Source organism: Lontra canadensis, unplaced genomic scaffold (assembly GCF_010015895.1).
Source record: "Lontra canadensis isolate GAN:19392208 unplaced genomic scaffold, GSC_riverotter_1.0 scaffold3, whole genome shotgun sequence".
NCBI classification, from domain to species: domain Eukaryota; kingdom Metazoa; phylum Chordata; class Mammalia; order Carnivora; family Mustelidae; genus Lontra; species Lontra canadensis.
The window spans coordinates 47,025,276-47,047,645 of NW_022630997.1; the positions used below are offsets into that span (position 1 = coordinate 47,025,276).

General features: G+C 35.2%; 1 protein-coding gene across 4 annotated transcripts in view; it reads left to right on the forward strand.

The window, feature by feature from the left end:
* Positions 1–22,370, forward strand: part of HERC4 (HECT and RLD domain containing E3 ubiquitin protein ligase 4) — a 116,477-nt gene that overhangs the window by 78,179 nt on the left and 15,928 nt on the right. For 2 of the 4 annotated variants that reach the window (XM_032841930.1, XM_032841950.1), the window contains exons 15-19: positions 2,617–2,736; positions 9,923–9,946; positions 12,134–12,232; positions 13,776–13,943; positions 14,169–14,312. In XM_032841930.1, coding sequence (XP_032697821.1) covers positions 2,617–2,736; positions 9,923–9,946; positions 12,134–12,232; positions 13,776–13,943; positions 14,169–14,312 — 555 coding nt within the window. Of the gene's footprint in view, positions 1–2,616; positions 2,737–9,922; positions 9,947–12,133; positions 12,233–13,775; positions 13,944–14,168; positions 14,313–22,370 lie in introns of those variants that run through there. The other 2 variants (XM_032841940.1, XR_004380783.1) reach the window with 2 other exon arrangements.

Consider the following 22,370-nt stretch of genomic DNA (forward strand, 5'->3'; position numbering starts at 1 on the left):
AGAAAGCATTCAGTAGTGTTTTGTGTTTTTTAGGTGGGCTTTTATCTGTTTGAAGAAGTCCCCATCTATTCCTGTTTTGCACTGAATATTTATTATGAAGAGTTCCTGAATTTTGCTAGATGCTTTTCTGTGCATCTGTTGAGATGAACAAGCCATTTTTTTTCTTTTCTGACTTTTTTTCCTGAAACGTAGTGAAATTCATTGATATTTGAATGATACACCAACCTTGCATTCCTGGGATTCCACTTGGGCATTATATGTTATGCTTTATATATATTATTGGGCTTAATTTGCTAATATTTTATTAAAGATTTTAGGTCTGTATTCATGAAGGATGTTGGTCTGATAATTTTTTTTCTTGTATTGTCATCAACTTCTAGTATCAAGGTTACTCTAACTTCATAAAATGAATTAAGAAATAATCCCTCATTCTCTCTTTTCTGAGTTTAAGATTGGTATTATTTCTTCCTTAAATGTTAGATAGAATTCACCAAACTATCTTAGCCTGGAATTTTCTTTTGGGAAATTTAAAATTTCTGGCATTCTGATTTTTCTTTGGAAGTATCTGTCAATCTTTGGGATTCAGACTACTTGATTATCTTATGGCTTTAGCTCTTTGATGGATCCAGGATACATTTTTGGGTAATTTAGAGATGTTAACAGTATAGACTGCAGTGTGCTAGAATTTTCCAAATATCTTAGTTACTGACTTTTCGTTTAATTCCATTGTGGTCAGAGAACATACTTCGTTATACCTTGGATTCTTTTAAATGTATTTATTAAGACTTGTTTTGTGGCTTAGGATATTTTATTTTAGTATTTTAGTGAACATTCTATGTACAGTTGTTGGGTGGAATATTCTATTATGGTGAATTCAAGATGGTTGAAATTGTTTAGATCTTTGGTGCTTGGTGGTTTTTTCTTTTTCTTTTTCTTTTTTTTTTCTATCATTTACCAAGAGAGGGGTGTTAAAATTAGCAACAAATTCTGTCAGTTCTCCCTTCATGTATTTTCGAAGCACTGATAATTTGGAATTGTTATATGACTTCTTGATAAATCAGTCCTTTTATCATTATGCCTATCAAATGTGCATTTTTTACCTCCAGAAATGCTTGTCTTGAAGTCTGCTTTAAGAGTAGCCTCCCAGTTGCTGCTTTCTGCTGGGTGTATTCCCCCCACACACACACCCAGGTCTCACCTTGTGCCCTCAAAGTTTGAGAGGTTAGCCAAAGCGGAGCGCCTGGGTGGCTCAGTCAATTAAGCGATTGCCTTTGGCTGAAGTCATGATCCCAGGGTCTTGGGATCAAGTCCCAGGTGGAGTTGAGCTCCCTTTCCCTCTACCCCTCCCCCTGCTGGCACTTACTTGCTCTCTTGCTCAGTCTCTCTCTCTCAAATAAATAAAAATGCATTAAAAAAAAAACAACAAAAGATGTGGGGGGTACTTTGCATGCTAGTTTTATGGCTTCACCCTCTGGATTCCTTTCTGGGATTCTTCTTCCTCATTGGCTGCCTCACTTTGTGACATTTGCCTCTTCTGTCTGGTGAAACTGCTGCTTTGTGCTTGAGGTCTTACCCCCTTACCCCTGACACTGATTTGGAAGTACTCCCTTAGGCCAAAATGTATATCACCCATGCTTCTTTCAAAGATTGTGTCCTTTCCTGTTTCTGCTTACTTTTGGTTGATCTCCAGTGTTTTCAGATTGTTGGGGTTATATATATTATCCAGAGTTTATAATTGTTGTTGTCAGCAGGGTAGTCTGACATTAAGAGCTCTGCTGTATCCAGCACCAGAACCCCTGTATGTCTCTTAATTTACAACAACCCCCACTTTTTTATCACATTCCCTTAACTGTTTGGAGATTCCTGACCAGTCTTCTTATGAAAGTCCTACAATCAGAGTATTTTATTATTTCCTTATTATGATGTTTAATTTGTTCCTCTACCTCTTGTATTACCTATGAACTGGAATTTAGATTGAGACTTGATTAGACTCAGGTTAAAGGTTTTCCTGCTTCATAGATGATGCCTGTATTTCTATTTTGCATTATCACCAGGAACATTATATTTGTCTTGGTATCAGTGGTGATTGATTTGATCACTTGGTTAAGATAGTGCTCTTCACTGCAAGGATTTTTTTTCCCCTTTGTAATTAGTAAGTAATTTCTAGGGTGGTAATTTGCCCTCTCTCCATTTTTTTTGTGCCCTACCCAAATATCACCTCTTAGTTTTATTCAGATGTCAGGACAGAGTAACACTTCTTAACAAGCATTAGCTATTCTTATTATTACTTAGTTCCTATTCCCCAAGCAGAAGTTCTTAGAGATTCTAGTTTTTATATACCATGTATACTTTAATGGTGCATATCTCATGTGGTGGTTACAGAAGTATCTTTCTTTTTTTAGTAGATTTTGAGGTACTGAATGCATATATTCCATCTTAGACCTCTTTGTGTTTCACATAGCACTTAACTAACATTTTGCATATAGTAGATACTCAGTAAAATTTTTTTATAGAAATACAAAATTAGCTAAGAAATCTCAAGACTTTTTCTGTTTAAACATTTTTTAATCTCTTTATTAGGTACTGGTTAAACTTAATTATACTTTTTTTTTGTAGGTAAATGAGAAATCGGGACAGATTATACAGTATGATAAATTTTACATACATGAAGTACAAGAATTAATAGACATAAGGAATGATTATATCAACTGGGTCCAACAGCAGGCCTATGGAATGGTATGTTTCCTATTGCATCTTATGATTTCATCTTTATGTATCATTTATTAACAGTATAGACTGCAGTTTACAGCTTACATTCCAGCTTACATTATTCTTTCCAACACATTGGAAAGAAATAGCCACTTACTCTGCGGTATTTATAAGTAGACATTCCGCTCTTATACCAAAGCCCAGCCAAAGAAAAACGCAAATGTGACACAGATTCTTAACTTTCACTTATTTTTCTTGAGGTTGCCTCTAAATTCTCTCACGTTGAGAACATTGGAGTCCCTGATACTGGAACTCTACGAATATATTACTGTTGTGAAATTAGTGCCTCAGAATTACCAGAAGAGAGTTGTAGGACTATTGGTTCCAGTTTCCCCACTTTCATAAGTTTTTAATTTTCAGAGTTTTGACCTAAATCCCCATGTGTACATACTCCTTCCCATGTGGCTAAGTCTCTAATAACTACTTAATGCCCCATTAAAATAATAGCAGTCTTATAAAGCTTCATTTAGACACACAGAACTTTAATATAGAAATGGGTAGGCAGTTAGATCTAAAACAGATTTGCTGCTAACCATTATAGTATACTTGAGGCCAACTTTTTTCCCCATGAAGTAGGTAATTTAAGCAATGTGTCTGTAGCAGTTGTAGAAGGCTGAGTAGCCTTTCATTGCTTGCTAGGCACCAGCTGCAAGTTGTGGAGAGGATGATTTTATTCACCAGTTCTTCTAATAGTGTCTGGAATAAGTGTAGTAGGCACCAAACACGTATAGTAGTTTTAGAATCTCAGTGTGATTAGTGCATGCTCATTTTGGAATACTCTAATCTGTAGAAATCAGGTCATTTCTAGAACATCTTTTGCTTCCCTAGGTATGTGCATCTTGATTAGAGGAGAGACTTGTTGATCCCCCTCACCCCAAGAATCATTGAGTTTAGGTCAGATTTGTAGCCTTTCGATAGATTTAGGTCTACTAATTTGTTCATTCAACAAATACTGAGAATATTGAGAACCTCCAGTGACAGGCTTCAATTTAGGCATTGGAAATACATGAGAAACCAGATGGATAAGGGCAGTGTTCTTATGTAGTTCATAATCTGGTGGGAAAGATGGACAGTAATCCAGTAAAGTAAATATATTAGCTAATAATTTGCAGTCTATCGAGAACTAAAACAAAAGAATTAAAGAAAGACTATGGTTGATTTCTTACAATTGAGTAATCAGTCTGTCTGATGAAGTCCTGTCTGATGAAATATGAGCTATAATCTAAGTGACAAGAAGCAACCAAATAAGATCAAACCAAAGAGGATTTCAAGAAAAAATGAATATCCAGTAAAAGACCTTAGGTGAGAACAAGCTTGACATGTTTGAAGGATAGGAAGAGGCCAGTATGTCTAAAATATGGAAGTTGGAAGAGTTCTGGGAAGGAACAGAGAAATGGACAGGCACCAAATCATGGAGGGTTTAGTAAATTAGGATCAAGAACTTGGATTTTATCTGAAGTGTTATGGTAAGCCATGGCGTCGGGGGGCGGGTGGTGCGCGTGGTGTCAGTATCCTGACTTTGCATATAAGCCCAGACAAAGCAATGTAGGGTACCCTAGGTCTTTGAGCAGTGTTTTTGAAACTGGAGTTATATATGGACCCCTTTTAAAGTAAAACAATTTCTAAGAAGTCCAGCATTCACTTACATTGTTTATGATCATCTTATTTAAATATATACAAACACTACACTAGTTCTAAGCTCCGGCTGCTTAGATTTTAAAAGAACTCTGAAACCATAACAAATTTATATAAGTAAGACTACAGATTTAAAAAATCAAGTTAATATTAGTGTGGAGGATAATTGTTTTGATGATCTGGAATCTCACCTCACAGCCTAAATATGATGAGAAAGTAGTGTATAACATAAGAGCACCTGGATTCAAATCCCAGCTTACAGAGAGTAAAAGCTTAGCATTTACTCTCTCTGTGTCCTTGGAGAAATGATTAATTCTTTTTCTGTAAATTAGGGATAACCGTACCTACCTTTTATAGTTACTGAGAAGATTAATTGGTATGCACGTAAAGTGCTTAGGGAATATAAAGTGCTTAGTGCACTTTATATGGATCATGCCAATGATTGGCACATAGTTCTTGCCACATAGTTAAGTCTTGGTAAAATAATAGCTGTTGCTGGCTGCCTATACACAGGCTTTGTTTGGCAGTCATTTCTATTTTGAGGTGTCTAATGTTATCTTGCTGTCTTTCTTTATTTGAACTACAGCGAAACATTTGCTTTTAGAATGAGATGTCATATTCATTTGGCCCTCACTTACAAAGCACATCATTTCTTTTTTTTTTTTTTAAGATTTTATTTATTTATTTGACAGACAGAGATCATAAGTAGGCAGAGAGGCAGGCAGAGAGAGAGGAGGAAGCAGGCTCCCTGCTGAGCAGACAGCCTGACATGGGGCTCAATCCCAGGACCCTGGGATCATGACCTGAGCCGAAGGCAGAGGCTTTAACCCACTGAGCCACCCAGGCGCCCCAGCACATCATTTCTGTATGAAGTCCTAGACACAGAGATCCTTCCTGTTTGGCACCAGTGTGATTACATTTACTACCATTGCAACTCTTGGAGTTTCATTGTAATACTGGGATTATAAATGGATTATCCTAATTTTAGATTTTTTAAATCGCTGGTATTAAAAACACCAAAATTACAAATTCTCCCAGAGCACTCATAGACCCCTAAAATTATATTCTTCAGGGATCTGCAAGCTTAGTTTGAGAAACATTGTCTTAGAGAGTCATATGATCCAATGTCACTATGAATTAGATACTTTTGCCATCTGAATTTATATCTAGTATGTAGGTCATAAACTACTTGTATTCTGAGCAAGTAGGACAAATGCCAGTCTAATAGCATTTTTTAGTTTGTAGTAATCTTGGTGTTATGTGGAAAAGCTGTGGTTTGAATGTTTACTTTTAAGTTTGGCAGGTCTGTATCCAAGCTTCTTATGGTATATAGCTGTGGTGATATCAAATTGAATTTCCTTAGGAGCTATTTCAGCTCTGCTGTTTTCTGCTAAGGGGGAGGCAGTAGAAGAGTACCTTCCAATTTCCAGGCTTTTCTTCTTTGCTTCTCATTCTCTCCAGATTATATGTTTGCTATACTTGGTGATTGCCCTCTGTTAGTCTACTCTTTTAACAATATGCTTTTCTTTTCTCTTCATTTGTAGACAGAATGAGTGAAAGCTTGTTCTTTATTTAATTTGCATAGTGGGTTTAATATCACATCTTAGAAATCAAAATGTAGAGCCTGTGATTTGGGTTCTTCTAATCTACCTCTGGGAATAGAAAGGTGTCATTTACTTTGAAGAAGGTCTTTGTGCAACTCGTACATAGTTCATTAGTTTATATTATGACATTGGATTTCACAAACTTCTTTCAGAGAGTTCAGAGCACTTTCACATTTCATATTTACACATAACTCTAAGGACTTTTTTTCCTGGGTCTTTTTAATACAATTCATGCTTACATTACTAGTGTTAATGCTAGGCTGAACTATCACATTAACACTCTAAGTTAAAGATTTTAAGGAGTTTATCCTAAAAATAATCACATGCTATTTTGTGATGATATGTACGTGCATATACATAAGTATACATACCCATGTGTATATACACATACATACACACACATATATGTATATGTACACACATGTATACCACTATTAAATAAGAGTTATAGTCTTGAAATCCATTGCTTCAGTGTGGAAGCTTAAAATATTCTTTGATAAAATGTAATTACTATGAATTACAAGGAATATATATCCTTAAGTATTATTTATTTACCCTGTTTTAAATACTGCAAGAAAATTATTTTACCTGTATTATATTTGTCTTCATGCAATAATCTTTTGAGATATTTTTTTCCTCCATTTCTTTTCTTTCCCAGTCAAAGATTTTAAGAATCTAGCAGATATACACTTCCTTGATCCCTAAGCATTAAAAACTAGTTCTGTAAAGTTCTTTGCTTTTCTTATGGAGTCCTTTTATACTGCTGATACTTCTGACTTTACTTCATCCCCTTTCATTTTCCCATCCCTTTTTACCTCTTTCTTTTTACTTTTTATAAAGTTTTTGCTTGATCCTATGTAAGTATCTCTGTTTTTTGTTTTTCACGATGCTGACTTTGGTGTATGAAACTTTTGAATTCCTTTTGCTTTTCTCTATTTTTTTCCCTCTATAGTTAATCTCTTGGCAAAGTAAAATGGCACATGAGTTCTCTTTCTCTTCTGCTGTTTGATTTTTCTCCACTTTCTAGGTACTATTCTTAGTTGTGTATTTCCTTACCCTTTTTTAACTTTGCTTAAGTTGAAAATACTTTAGTAGTTGCTCCTAAACTCTGCTCTTTTTTCTTCTCTTTCTTAAACTTCTAGTTACTGTACATACATATCATCAATATTTATTTAGTAAAAATTGGTTTAGAATGAAGTATAGAAAGGTATATGCTGGGTCTGCTAGTTTGAATTACTATACATTTAATGTTACGCATTTTTAAAAATACATACTCATTTATTTCAAGAACTGTATAGCTATGTAAGGCATGTCAGATATAAGTAGATACTAATGAAAATACTTGGTGGAGTTTTTAGTCTTTGATGCTACATTACATATAAAGTCACAAGTCTTATTTATTTGATATTAGTTGTGCTATATCTATAAATCATCACTGTATTTGTTCTATGGCGTTAAAGTTGTACTTTACCTACGTTCAGTGGTGAACTAGCAGGGTGACATGTTCACCAGCAAACTAGAAAGACTGATATGATAGTTGGGGAGAACCAGCTTGGGAAAGATACATCAGTACTTTCTGGGTTTGAGTTTTGTTCTCATTTAATAAAAAGAAAAGTACATTTGTGCTCCCTTGCAACTGTAATACTTCCTACAAAAGGTCATCCTTGCTTTTTAAAGCTCCCTTTTTACTTTTAATGGCATTAATATTTTGCTGACTAAATTCTTCAATTAACTCCTTATGCACTGGATTACCAAATTATGTTTACATATTTCCACTTCATTCATGTTTTAGAAGTTACCCTATTTCTATCTAGTTACCAAGACCTTTCATTTTTACTGGAATTACTTCATTAACTTCAGTATCCCCTCTTTATGCCCTCTTAGAGTAATCCTGTGTTATGTCCTTGTATCAAGATGACACCAGCAATGGTATAATGTTTTGCCATTAGTAATTTGTCAAAACTAAAATGTGCCAAGGAGCTCCATCTTCTTGTCTACAACGGGAACCATCACTAAACATTGGTATTAAAACCATCCTTAGTGAAGTCTGTTTTAGACCATGAGAACCTGACTTTTGAACATTGCTTCAAGCCTTTCTCCAGCTTCTAGGACATTGAGTAACTAAAATTAAGCAAGCCTTGACCCATTTTTAGGACTCCCGTCTAAAAACAGCCAACAACTAGTGCTTGATGATGTAGATTTGGAGCCAATGGTAGGTCACACACTGAATGATATGTAGTATTTTTAGCAATAGACTTTTAATTGACCTCACATGTTTTATGACAGCCTGTCTCCAACCCCCACTTGACTTTGTTTTCCTTTTAAAATTCTCTTGGAAATACTACTTTGACTGAATCAGGTTTGCAACTAATGTAACAACTACCTTGCAACTCCTATTTCCCAGAAGAGATACATTCATTGCTCTTTGAAGCATTTACCTTTTTTTCTTTTTGCATTTACCTTTTTAAAAATGTTTGAGCTTTTGTATAAAATCCTTAACCCTTAAATTAAAATTTCTAATAATGATCTTAATCTGTTTTACCCTTTATGCTGCTTTCCTAGAAAGTCATTCTACTTGATATCTAAAAGCTTCTCTTTTCTCAAGTTTTCCATATGTCTCATTATTTCCTATATCCTTTTCAGCTTACAGTCAAACTTGGGTTCTGCTTTAGTGTGGTTTAGTAACACCATAAATTCTAACAATCTTATTGACTTCCCCAGTGCATAATGATAGGCATAGCACCTTTATCTGTTTACATGTAGCAATAAAAAAAGTGCATATATATTGTTTTATTATTTACTTAAGAAAAAAATTAATCTCCCATGATAGAAACTGTCTTGGCATCTAGTAGTTATCAAGCAGGCTGTAGGCAGTCAGAAAATATTGAAAGGTTTTTCTTTGCTTGTGTAGACTTTCATAGTAATAATAGCACTGTTATAATGTCCCGCAGATAAACTATAAAAGAATGTCAGATGTTCAAGTTGGTTTCAAATTAAATGGAGTGTAATCTAAAAGGCTTTCTCTGCAGTACAGCTTCTAAGTATATTCTTGTTAACGCTGCCAGTAGGGGCACTTATCTAGTGATACCTTGGTACTCTGAATTTTTTGGAAGAAAGTATTAATCAGTAATTACCTTTCTCAGAACATGATTTGTATGGAGTCATATTTTACTTATGCTCATACTGCTTTGGTTTTATTTAGCACAATATAGTGAGAGAATACTAAGTCTTTGCTCATATCTTAAAGTCTCCAAAGGTACCCCCGAGGCATGTGAGCATTTAGCATACTGCAGAGCTAGAAGGAATAGTCCACACAAGACTGCCCTCACTTCTGGCACCAATTGCAGTTTGGTGTGGGGAGGGTCCCAAAACCATCCGTAGGTTCGGTAATTGGCTGCAAGTTCTCACAGAACTCACTGACAACTGTTAAACCAATGTTTACAGTTTATTATAGGGGAAGCACACAAACTAAAATGAATTAGTTGAAATAAGTTATGGCTTAATTTTCTTCACTTTGTTTACATGTAACATTTTAATCTACTAAGGACTTTTCAAACATTTTGTCAAAATTAATCAAGTCCTGAGGTCTCCATTTTCCAGATGGAATAACTGAGACATAAAATTACATCTTCAAGACCAAGTTTAGGTTTATTTTCCCTGTTCTACCTAAATTCTGCAAATGGGTTTATGACCACAAGATACATGAAAAAAAGTTATTTTTTTATAGATAATAGATACATAAGGTGCACATGCAAAGGGTAAGTTTTGTTGTAGGTGTATTTTGTTCTACTTTGTTAATTTAGTATTCTGCTGTAGCAAAATATATGAAATGCTACTTTGAATAGAAATAGTTAAATTTGGACACTAACATTGCTCTTTCCTCATTACTGTTATATTCTGCACTGCTGTCTTAGGATGTCAACCATGGATTAACTGAGGTAAGTTTGGTGTAATGTAGTCTCATGTTCAGAGTAGGAAATACTCTGTTTTGTCTTAAGTGATAGGAGAACAAAAGGTTCCTGTTTTATGTGGCTTTTATTTTTTAATAAGTATATAGGAATTGTCCTTATTAAACATTTCAGAGGAATTTCCTGAAGAAAAGTAAAACCTCTGTTTTAGTTAACATTACATTTCTCTATGATGCATTTCAACAGTATTTGTGTAAAAATAGTTTCTACCCTCCTAAAGTTCTTACAGGATAAAATTAATATGTGTCCTTTGTAATAAGAAAAGTAGACTTTTAAATTCTGACGAATGCTTACCCAGTAAGGTAGAAAATATTTTATATTACAGAACTAAAATGATTTTCAGTTTTTAAACTATAATTGATACTCAAAATGATTATAAAGTTAAATAAACCCATTATGGTCTTCTTCCTCACTTTGTATAACATACCATCTTAATATATAAAGTTCTAACACTTTAGTTTACATTATCAACAAACCTAAACCACCTTTTTTTTTTAACACTTTTATACTTCTATACTTTTTTTATACTTTCTTTTACATACTTTTGTACTTTTATACTTCTGTTTTTATGTTTCTTTTATACTTTCATACTTCTGTTTTTTTGGGGGGGGGTGTTTTGTTTTTTTTCCAGCACTTGAACCAGTGAAACGTTTAGAATTAACTTTATATCATAGGCCTAATATTGTTTGCTTCCTCATCTTCACACAGAAGTAGCACAAAAGATTATGAAATCATAGACTTGGAACCAGAAAGGACCTTAGAAATTATCTCAGTAGTTTTTGAGTTTCAGAGTAGTGAAATCACTTTCTGCCATCAGTAGGAAGTGACACATACAAGATCAGGGTGAAAATGTCATGTGAAAACCAGTGAAGAATGATGATTTAATGTTAATATAACTCAGCCTGCTGTCTTATATGTTGACAACAAAAAGTTGATGGTCTCATCATATTCTATACTAATTGGGCCCTATTGGATTATTTTGTTTGTTTTTGTTAAGAGAGACTTAGATAAAATACATTTTTAAAAAGGCATTTAGGAGAAGGGCTGGAAACTATTTTCAGAATACAGGCTTGAAGACTGAAACACAAAAGGAAGTAATGCATAGTAATGTATAGAAATGTGAATTCAGAATAAAAAGAACTTCCTAAGCACTTAAGAAGTGGGTTGTATCATGGTATATTGTCTTCACAGAAACTTTACAGCAAGGGGCTTTGTTTCAGGGCTGACACAAAATCATGGTCTTGTTGGGTACATGGTAGGAATACATCCTTCTCCAACTGTAAGAATCTGTGGCTGGAAATTCATAGCTCTTTGTATTTTTCTGCATTGTTAAAATACTTAGCAGTCAGTCAATCACTGTATTACTTGCTAGGATGAATAATTGTAAAGTGATTAATGTGTGATAATGGCAATAATAGGTCAGTTTTCTCAACGTTAAAGGTTGAGAGAAAATAATACTTGTGCTTTGTAGATTGAATGAATGAAAGATTCTTGAACTTGTTGGCACACTAATGACATACAGTAAATATTTGTTAAATGGACAATCACATTGTTATTACTGGCCTCAGTTGCTAGAGTAGACCTAAAATATAAGAACTGGGTTAACATAGGAGCCCCTAATTTTATTTTATTTTTATTTTTAAGAGGGTGGAGGAGAGAGCGAGAGGAAAAGAAGGAGAAAGCGAATCTTAAGCAGGCTCCATACCAGCATGGAGCCTAATAGGGGGCTGCATCTCAATATCCTGAGGTCATGACCTGAGCTGAAATCAAGAGTCAGACACCTAACCACCTAACCCACCTAGATGCCCTAGAAGTCCCCAGTTTTAGAATATATTTGCAATCTAACTCACTGAATCTCGGAGTTAATATATGCTAAACAGGAGATACTTGTAATTTACAATTGTATGGACTTTTAAGTATACAATTCCCTCCTGAAATCAGGGTTATTGGTTGGGAATTGGGGTTATTCCAGTGCCTCATCTGATTATCAGTAAACATTCCATATTTGGAAGTAAGAAGTATGTTTTATTTATAATTCCTGAGCAGCAATTAAGTGAATAAACCAAGAATGTGATCAGCTTTAAAAGAAATGACAGTACCTACAAAAAAATATATCACATATCAATTTGTACTAATATGTTAATTTTTTATTTCCAGTTGGCAGATATCCCTGTTACAATCTGCACATACCCATTTGTATTTGATGCCCAAGCAAAAACTACTCTGTTACAAACAGATGCAGTGTTACAGATGCAGGTAATTAGTATTAGTTTAATACTAATCTGATTGAGAATGGTTTTTGAATTATTTCTGTAAGGTTTTTAAAAGTAAATATTTTAAGTTTGCTACAGTCAGTAATCCTTGGGAACATTCTGTACCTCAGTGGGGTCTGGCTTTTTGCAAAGTACTTTTGGTACCTTCTAAAGAGGACTGTTGCATGTGATACGGATATTCTTATGAGAGCTACTTCTATATATTTAAATGAAAATAGAATAGTTTAGCCTTTAATCATTTTATATGTAAAAAGTATAAGCCTTTTTTATTATAGAAATATGCAACCTTTGTAAACAGTTTTACTATTTTACTTGATAAACATTGACTTGTTTCAAATCTTGCTTCATTATATATTCCACATTTATATACTTGGTAAAAAAGATGGGAGTAACTAGAGGTGAGATGATATAAAATAAGAGACATTTGATCACTTGTTAGGGGAGGATACAGAGTTTCCTTGAAGAAACTTTTTAGTTATAAATAAGGCATTTTCCTAAGATTGGTCATCTCCTGCTCCTCCTTCCCCTTTCTCCTCCCATGTGCTCTGTTTTATGTTAAACATTTTTTCATTTATAATGAGGATTTTTATAACTGATTTATATTATGACTTGGAGAGCTACAGTAGATTTACTTCATCTTTTGAGCCTGTAAATTAAAAAGTTTTTGAGTTCTTTTTTCTGGTATAGAGTATCAGACTGTAGAAGCTAAGGACTAAGAGAAGATTGGGAAGAAACCTTGAGCACTTAATATTCTAAAAATGCTTTGAAAAATTATTCCCCCACCCAATTTTGATAATTATTTTCATTCCTTAAAATAAATGCATTTAGTATTTTAAATTCCTCCAGATATTTAAATCGTAAATATTGGGGGGATTTTAGAGATGTGCTTGTATCCATTTTTATCAACACAAGAAATAAGTATTTTTGTAGGGTTTATACTAACAGCTGGCAGAGCAGTTTTTTGATGGTTTTTGTTAAAACAATAATTGCCTCGTGCTTTTAATATATAGTATATTCCATGTTAGAAGAAGAACACAGGAAAAAACATAGGGAAAAAAAACAAAGGTTTTAGATGGTGAAGGCCAAATGTTTGGTTTGTGAGCACATGTGGCGGTCACTATTCTAGATGAATCTCTGTAATACTACTTAGCCAGGCTATTCCTTGTAATCATTGGAGGTTGTTTTAATGCTGTTTTCTTTTTCTTCTCTCTTCATCCCAGTTATTTTTTGAGAAATAGCAGTGTTCAGATTTATCATATTATATTTCCATGTTTGCTTAATGGTATCATTAGTTATACTTCAGTATAAACACATTCAAAAGGATACTTTATGCTGAGAATACAGTTTTATTAAGCACTTATGCTCTACTAGGTAACTGTGTTAGGTGGTCTGTGAATTCAGTAGTATAGCTACTATTATAGGAATTATACATACAGGATTATAATCAATAGGTAGAAGTTAGCTTACCCAGTCACATTAGTTTCTTTGTAGCATCGCTATTAAAATTTTAATCTTTTGTTTTCTAGATGGCTATTGACCAGGCCCACAGACAGAATGTCTCCTCTCTTTTTCTCCCAGTGATTGAATCTGTGAATCCCTGCTTAATTCTAGTCGTGCGTAGAGAAAATATTGTAGGAGATGCAATGGAAGTCCTTAGGAAAACAAAGAATATAGACTACAAAAAGCCACTCAAGGTAATTTGACGTTTTCTAATACATACTACAATATATGCTCAGCAGTTAATAGTTTCTAAAAATTAAGTTTTACAAGTATCTTTGAAACTTAATAAAACTTCTAAGTTTTTTAAAACTGTTAATTGCTGAGCATTTATTGTTAATAAATTACATGTTATGGTCTCCCAGCTCTTCAGAATATACCTCCATTTCTTTACATTCAGTGTTTACATTATGCTGTTTTAGGTTATATTTGTTGGAGAAGATGCTGTTGATGCAGGAGGAGTACGCAAAGAATTTTTCTTGCTCATCATGAGGGAATTGTTGGATCCTAAGTATGGCATGTTTAGGTATTACGAAGATTCCAGGCTCATTTGGTTTTCTGATAAGGTGAGGTCCAACTGTCTAAATTATTTCTGTGTATATTCCTATGTATGTATACCTACATGTGTCAAGTTGACTCGGTAAATAAAAATTACTAGATTCCTAACATTCAGAGATTTGCTTTATTACAGTTTGAAAAATTACAAACTTTTGGACTCAGAGTCATCAGAACACCTTAATACTTCTGACACATTTCAGATTAGCAAAATAAGTTAAAGAAGTAGTCAGCCTGAGCGTGACGATGACCTTTCCTTCTGCTGATTGAGATTTGAAGATTAAATAATAATTACCAGATAAACTTTTCTTCTGGGAAAATTAATTTATTATTAGCAGTCATTGATTACTTTATCATTTAGGGCAGAGGTAACTACTCAGCAAATTATAGTCCATAAGATAAGTTCTTCTCCATACATGTTCTTGTAGAGAAAGTCATGTCCGCTCATCTGCCTGTTGTTCATGGCTGCTTTCTAGCTACAACTGGAAGAGGCAGAGTTGAATAGTTAAGACAAAGACCCTATGATCAACAAAGCCTAGAATATTTACCCTCTGTTCCCTTATAGAGCAAGTTTGCTACCCTTGGGAGATGGTTCAGTTAGAGAATGAGTTGAAAAAAATTTGAATAGAATATTTACTATTGGTTCTAAAAAACCTTGTTGTGTTATTTATTCATTGTTTCAGGAGGCTCACTGTCCTTTGTGATGTTAGCAGTCATTGATGATCAATGCCTACATTCATTAATTTATTAGGTTGTAAAAATGGTGCTACTCTTTAATTTCTTTTTCATTTTATTGGCTTGGATACTTCTATATAGATAAATATACCTGCATCTACTATTTGGTTCTTTGGTAGTATAATTCATATGGGGAAGGATTCTCTTACTTCAGTTGCTAATTTTGCAGAAGAATAAATCTGTTCATTGGCATAATTCAGTGGTGACCATTTGTTTTCTAGTCTTGTTTTCAAATATTATTTATTCATGGATTTAATATTTTTGATGTTTTTAGTCCATTGTAGTTATTATCTTTGTTGATGCTCATATTATCCCATCTTTGTCTAGCTCTATAGATTGGAGAGTTTGTTTTGTTTTTATAAATTTTATTTATTTATTTGAGAGAGAGAGAGAGAAACAGAGCACAAGCAGGGGTTGCGGGGAGCAGTGCAGACAGAGGGAAAAGCAGACTTCCTGCCGAGCAGGGAACCTGACATGGGGCTCAATCCCAGGAAGCTGGGATCATGACCTGACCCAAAGGCAGACACTTAACCGACTAAGCCACCCAGTTGTCCCAGTAGGTGGACAATCTGATTGAATTACAGTCTCCTTGGCTTGGTCTCTTAGGGTAGTTTGTTAATGATGTAGCAGATAGAACTTGAGAGGGTACATGAGATGGAGGCCTGTCCTGGTAGGAACACAAAGAGTTCTGTGGGCCTTTATTCCGTTCTACAGAGGGGTATTGTTTTGAAACCAGGGGAGCGGCAGTCTTAGCAAGCTTTATCACGGATCTTTGTGAGACTTCTCAGTTATATCTTGTTTTGACCAATGGAAGTCCTGTTGAACTGGTTCCTCTCTTGTGTACTTTTGACATGTCCCTATTTTTTCTTAATTAATTCTTTACATTTAGTACAACAAATTGACCCATTGGTTGTTTAAAAATGTGTTGATTTTCACATCTTTGAATTCTCCATATTTTTTTTTTTTTTTAAGATTTTATTTAACAGAGAGAGACCGTGAAAGAGGGAACCCAAGCAAGGGGAGTGGGAAAGGGAGAAGCAGGCTTCCCGCTGAGCAGGGAGCCCGATGCAGGACTTGATCCCAGAACCTCGGGATCATGACCTGAGCCGAAGGCACACCTTAATGACTGAGCCACCCAGGCACCCCTCCTTTTTTTTTTTTTTTAATGCATTTATTTTTAAGTAATCTCTGCACTCTACATGAGGGTCAAACCCACAACCCTGAGATCAAGAATTGCATACTACTCCAAATGAGCCAGCCAGGTGCCCTGTCTCCATATTTCTTTGTTGTTGGTTTCTATTTTTTAAAATATTTTATTTATTCATTTGATAGAGCAAGCAAGTGAGAGAGTACAAGCAGGGGGCACAGCAGAAAGAGAGGGAGAAGCAGGCTTTCTACTTGAACGGGGAGCTGGACGTGGGGCTGGATCCCAGGACCCTGGGATCCTGACCTGAGCCAACCAAAAGCTAAACCCACTGAGCCACTGACCAATCAACTTATTGTTGATTTCTGGTTTTATTCTTGGGGTCTGAAAATATACTTTTTATGATTTTAATCTCTTTAAATTTATTGAGACTTAGTTTTTGACCTAACATATGTTCTCTCCTGGAAAATGTTCCACATGCACTTAAGCTTGTATTCTCTTGTGGAATGGAATGTTCTATAGCAATTAGGTATAGTTGTTTTATAGTATTTTTCAAGTTCTCTATTTCCTTATTGATTGTCTGATTGTCATATCTTTTATTGAAAGTGGGATATTGAAGCTTCCACCTATTATTTTAGAACTGTATTTTTCCCTTTAATTGCGTCAGTTTTTACTTCATATATTTTGAAGCTATATTGTTAGGTATGTAGATGTTTTTAAATGTTATATCTTCTTGAAAAATTGACACTTTTTGATTTAAAGTCTGTTTTTGTCTCATATTAGTATAGCCACTCAGCTCTATTTTGGTTATTATTTACTAGGCATATCATTTCTTCAAACTTTCACTTTCAATCTAGTGTCTTTGGATTTAGAGTGAGGTTTATAGACAGCATATGCAGATATTCCTAGACTTACAATGGGGTTATGTTCCAGTAGACCCATTGTAAGTTGGAAATTTTATAGGTCAGCATGGCATTGACTACACCTAACATGTTGAACATTATATCTTACCCTACCTACATTAAATATGCTCAGTACAGAGGCACTTGGGTGGCTCAGTTAGTTTAAGTGTCTGCCTTTGGCTCAGGTCATGATCCCAGGGTCTTGGGATTGAGCCCTGCGTTGGGCTGCTCAGTGGGAGTCTGCTTCTCCCTCTCCTTCTGCCCCTTTCCTCCTGCTCATGCTCTGTCTCTCAAATAAATACAATCTTTAAAAAAATGCTTAGAACATTTATATTAGCCTACAGTTGGGTAAAATCATCTAACACTAAGCCTATTTTATAACCAAGTGTTGAATATCACACCTAATTTATTGAATACTATACTGAAAGTGAAAAAATAAAATGGTTGTATAAGCACAAGGATTTTAAGTGTGTTATTTGTTTACCCTCATGATTGCATGGCTGGCTGGGAGCTGTGACTTACTGTCTCTGCTCAACATCACAAGATTATCATACTTCATATTGCTAGCCCAGGAGAAGAGCAAAATTTAAAATTTGAAGTATGATTTCTACTGGTACAGATCTCTTTTGCACCACTATAAACCAAAAAATCATGTCAAACATTGTAAATTAGGGACCAGCTATCATTGAACAGGGCTTTGTTTTTTAAAAATCCTTTCTGCCAGTCTCTGCCTTTTGATTACAGAATTTAATTCATTTACATTTCAGGTTGTTTGCTTGTTTGTGTGTTTGTTTTTAAAGATTTTATTTATTTGAGGGGTGCCTGGGTGGCTCAGTGGGTTAAAGCCTCTGCCTTCGGCTCAGGTTATGGTCTCAGGGTCCTGGGATCGAGCCCTGCATTGGGCTCTCTGCTTAGCAGGGAGCCTGCCTCCCCACCTCTCTGCTGCCTCTCTGCCTACTTGTGATCTCTGTCAAATAAATTATATTTTTTTAATATTTATTTGAGAGAGAACGAGAGAGAGATCTGTTATTTCCTTAGTTCTTGCTCTGAGGGTTACAGTTAACACCTTAAATTTACAACAGTCTAGTTTGAATTAATACCAACTTTAGTAGTGTACAGAAACTGTTCCTAGAACAGCTCTGTTCCTTTCTCTTTGTTATTGTCACACTTTACAGCTTTATACATTGTGTGCCTGTTAATGTAGATTTGTAATTATTTTATACATTTGAGTTTTGAACCTTATACAGGAAAAAAGTTATAAATCAAAAATACTGTAATTTTAACTTTTATATTTACCTGTGTAGCTACCTTTAGCAGAGTTCTTTATTTCTTCATATGACTTTAAGTTACTGTGTAGCATCCTTTCCTTTCAGCTGATGGACTTTAGCATTTCTTGTAAGGAAGGTCTAGTAGCAACAAACTCTGTTTGTTCGTTTGTTTGTTTTTTTAATATGAGAGTTCTGGATATAAAATTCTTGATTGGAAGTTTTTTCTTTGAGCCCTTTAAATATGTCATCCCACTGCCTTTTGGCATGCATGGTTTCTAATTAGAAGTCAGCTCTTAGTCTCATTGAAGAGCCCTACTGTGTGGTGAGTTGGTTCTCTTTTCCTGCTTTCAGTACTTGTCATAATTAACTTTCAACTCTTAGATTTAAATGTGTCTTAATGTGGATCTCAAGTTTGTCATAGCTGGAGTTTGTTGAGCTGCTTGGGTGTTAGATTTGTGTCTTTTATCAGAATTAGGAAGTTTTCAACCATTTCTTCAAAGGTTCTTTCTCTTTTTCCCCTCTCCTTGTGGCCCTTTGCTGCTTGTATAATGGTGCACTTGATGGTATCCCACAGGTATCATAGGCATTCTTCATATTTCTTCATTCCTTTTTCTTGCTGCTGTTCTACAAAGTAGTTAATCTCAACTGACATACTTTCAAGTTTGTGGATTCTTTTTTCTGCCTGCTCAGATCTCTTAAACGCCTCCAGTGAATTGTTTCAGTTACTGTACTTTTCAACTCCAGAATTTTTGCTTGCTTCTTTTCCATAATTTCTATCTCTTTATTATAGTCTCTATTTGATAAGACATTACTGTTCTGTTCTCTTCCCCCCCCCCCTGCCCTCATGGTCTCCTTTAGCTATTTGAGCATATTTAAAAGAGTCGATTTAGAGGCACCTGGGTGGCTCAGTCAGTGAAGTGTCTGCCTTCCGCTCAGGTCATGGTCTCAGGGTCCTGGGATCAAGCCCAGCGTCAGGGCTTCCTGATCAGAGGGAGCCTGCTTTTCCTCTCTCTGTGGCTCCCCCTGCCTATGCTCTCTCCTTCTCTCTCAAATAAATAAAATCTTTTTTTAAAAAATGAAATGAAACAGTTTATTTAAAATCTTCATCTAGTAAATTCAGTGTCTGGGATTTCTCAGCAATTTATGGGATTTCTTTTTTTCCTACGAATGGGCTGTGTATCTTTTTTTTTTCATGCCTCATAAATTTTGTTGAATTTGGGGCTTTTTTTTTATTGTTTTTTGACAGTTTTTTGGGGTTTTTTTCCCCCACCATACCAATTATAACCTCCAGGTTTCTTTTATTTCTTGTCTTTTTCTTCTGACCCTTGACTTTTTTTTTTTTTTTTTTTTTAAGATTTTATTTCTTTATTTGACAGATCACAAGCTGGCAGAGAGGCAGGCAGAGACAGAGGGGGAAGCAGACTCCCTGCCAAAGCAGAGAGCCCGATGCGGGGCTTGATCCCAGGACCACGAGATCATGACCCAAGCCGAAGGCAGAGGCTTTAACCCACTGACACACCCAGGCGCCCCTGACCCTTGACTTTTTATTCACATTTTTAAGAATGTGACACTGAAAAGCTACTGAGATATGCATATGTATTTTTTTCTTTTTTCCCCAAGTAGGCTCAGTGCCCAGCATGGAACCCCTCAATGCCCAGCATGGAACCCAACACTGTGCTTGAACTAAAAACCCTGAGATCAAGAGTCAGACGTTTAATTAACTGAGCCACCCAGTGCCTGTGGGCATACACATTATGATTTAAAGTTCCCATTCATAGAGTGATTAGATATGGGCACTTGAAGAGGAAACCCTCAAATGTCAACATATATAATTTTTCACTCTTTGTGTTTTTTACTCTTTGATTGCCAGTGTTCTGGTAGTGTTCTGAACACTAGAAAGGGAGGGTAGGATTCTCATTGTTAACTATACATACCTTCATTTGATCATCTTGTTTTTTGTGTGTGTATTTTACATTTTAATTTTTTAAAATTACGTTTTTAATTGAAGAATAGTTGATCTTAGTTTCAGGTATATAACATAGTGATTTAGCATGTATGTACAGTATGGAGTGCTCATTGTGGTAAGTGTAGTTATCATCTGTCACTATACAAAGTTATTTAAAACATTATTGACTATATTCTGCATGCTGCAATTTATATCCCTGTGACTTATTTTATAACTAGAGGTTTGTACCTCTTTATCTCCTTGAACCCTTTGATCCCTTGTTTTAAATGTATCACTTGTTTGAGAATCCAGAGCCACTTTGGCTCATCCTTTCCAGAAAAGCAAGGGACTTTTTACCACTTGTTCTAGTTTTAAGCCTACCTGAGTACCTCTGACTTTCAGAGTCTTAGGTTTTACCAAATGAGCTAGCTTACCTACTTGACTTTAAAGTTATTTCTTTGGTACTTCCAGTTCTTCAGCCTGAAGTACAAATTAGCTTCTCATTGGCTTTTCTCTTAGCAATCTGCTGTTTAAGTTTCTTCTGCTTTACTGAATCAGGTACCAGCCATCTGTCTTACTTTTCATATTTTAAAATATTAACATCTCTTTAATATTAAAACCATCCCCTATTCTTTTTTTCTTGTGGGTATATATCATTTTTATTCCTTTATTCTCATTTACAGGGATTTCAGGAGGAAGACAGATTAACTAACACGTTATTCAATCTGCCCTGTTTAAAAAGGACTTCCTAAACTTAAACACAATATAGGACATCACAGAGGAAAAAGATTTGATCACTGGGGAAAAATGTGACAATTATGCATAACAAAAGCAAGATTATTAAAAAGCATATAGCAGTCTGGAATATATTTAACAAATATGACACAGGGTAATATTAACTCCTGGTATATGAAGAATTCAAATATAAATATATATAAGAAAATACTAGCGGCAGCAGCTCTTTCTGCCCACGGATCCGTGCTGTAATAAAATCGTCTTTTTTTGCACCAAAAAAAGATAACACTGGCCCCTGAAAGGTAAATGGGCCAAGAATACAGAGGCATTTCACAATTACACACAAATCCCTCATTTTCAGTATCACTAATGGACAAAAAATATATACTAAAACAAGTTTTTTTCGTTTGGGGAGGGACAGAGTGAGAGAAAGAATCTTAAGCAGTCTTCCCACCCAGCGTGGAGCCTGATGGAGGGGGGACTATCAGAACCCTAAGATCTTGAACTGAAATCAGGAGTTGGGTGCTTAAGTGACTGAGCTACCCAAGCGCCCCAAGTTTTCGTTTTTTTTTTAACTCAAGTAGAAATGCATGTTTGTTTGTATACAGATGAAAATGTGGAAAGATAGACATTTTCCTAGGCTACAAATGTCAGAGTAAATTGGAATAGGTGTGAACAAGAAGTTTTGAGGTATGCTTAACTGTCATTTGACTTCTAAAATCTTACACAGCAGAATTTTTCTTAAGCAAATATTCCAAACTGTGGACAAAAATATGTGCAGAAGGGGGCGCCTGGGTGGCTTAGTCGGTTAAGCATCTGACTCTTGGTTATGGCTCAGGTCATGATCTCAGGGTTGTGAGATCCAGCCCCGCTTGGGGCTCCATGCTCAGCACTGAGTCCACTTGAGATTCTCTCCCTCTTCCTCTACCCCTCCCCCCCACTCTGCTCACACATGCCACCCCCTCTGAAATAATAAAGTATTAAAAATATGTGTGTGTGTGTATGCAGAAATGATACCATCTTATTTTGAATATTATGGAATAACTAACATTTATTACGCCTTTACCATGTGCTGCATGAACTGAGTCGAAAGTATTTTGCATGCATTAATACCATTTCATCCTTACAACAACCTTATGAGATATAAATACTGTTTTTATCTTTGAAAACACTGAGGCTAGATAGCGAATGAGCTAGGTCGAGCCCCACATCTCATAAAAAAATGTTTTTCTCTTAACTGTCATGCTCACTGAATAAAGATTGGGGTAAATAATGATTCAGTGATTTAAAAATCTAAATATCCAACTACAGTAAAATAGCTAATTTAGCAGACCTTGGTA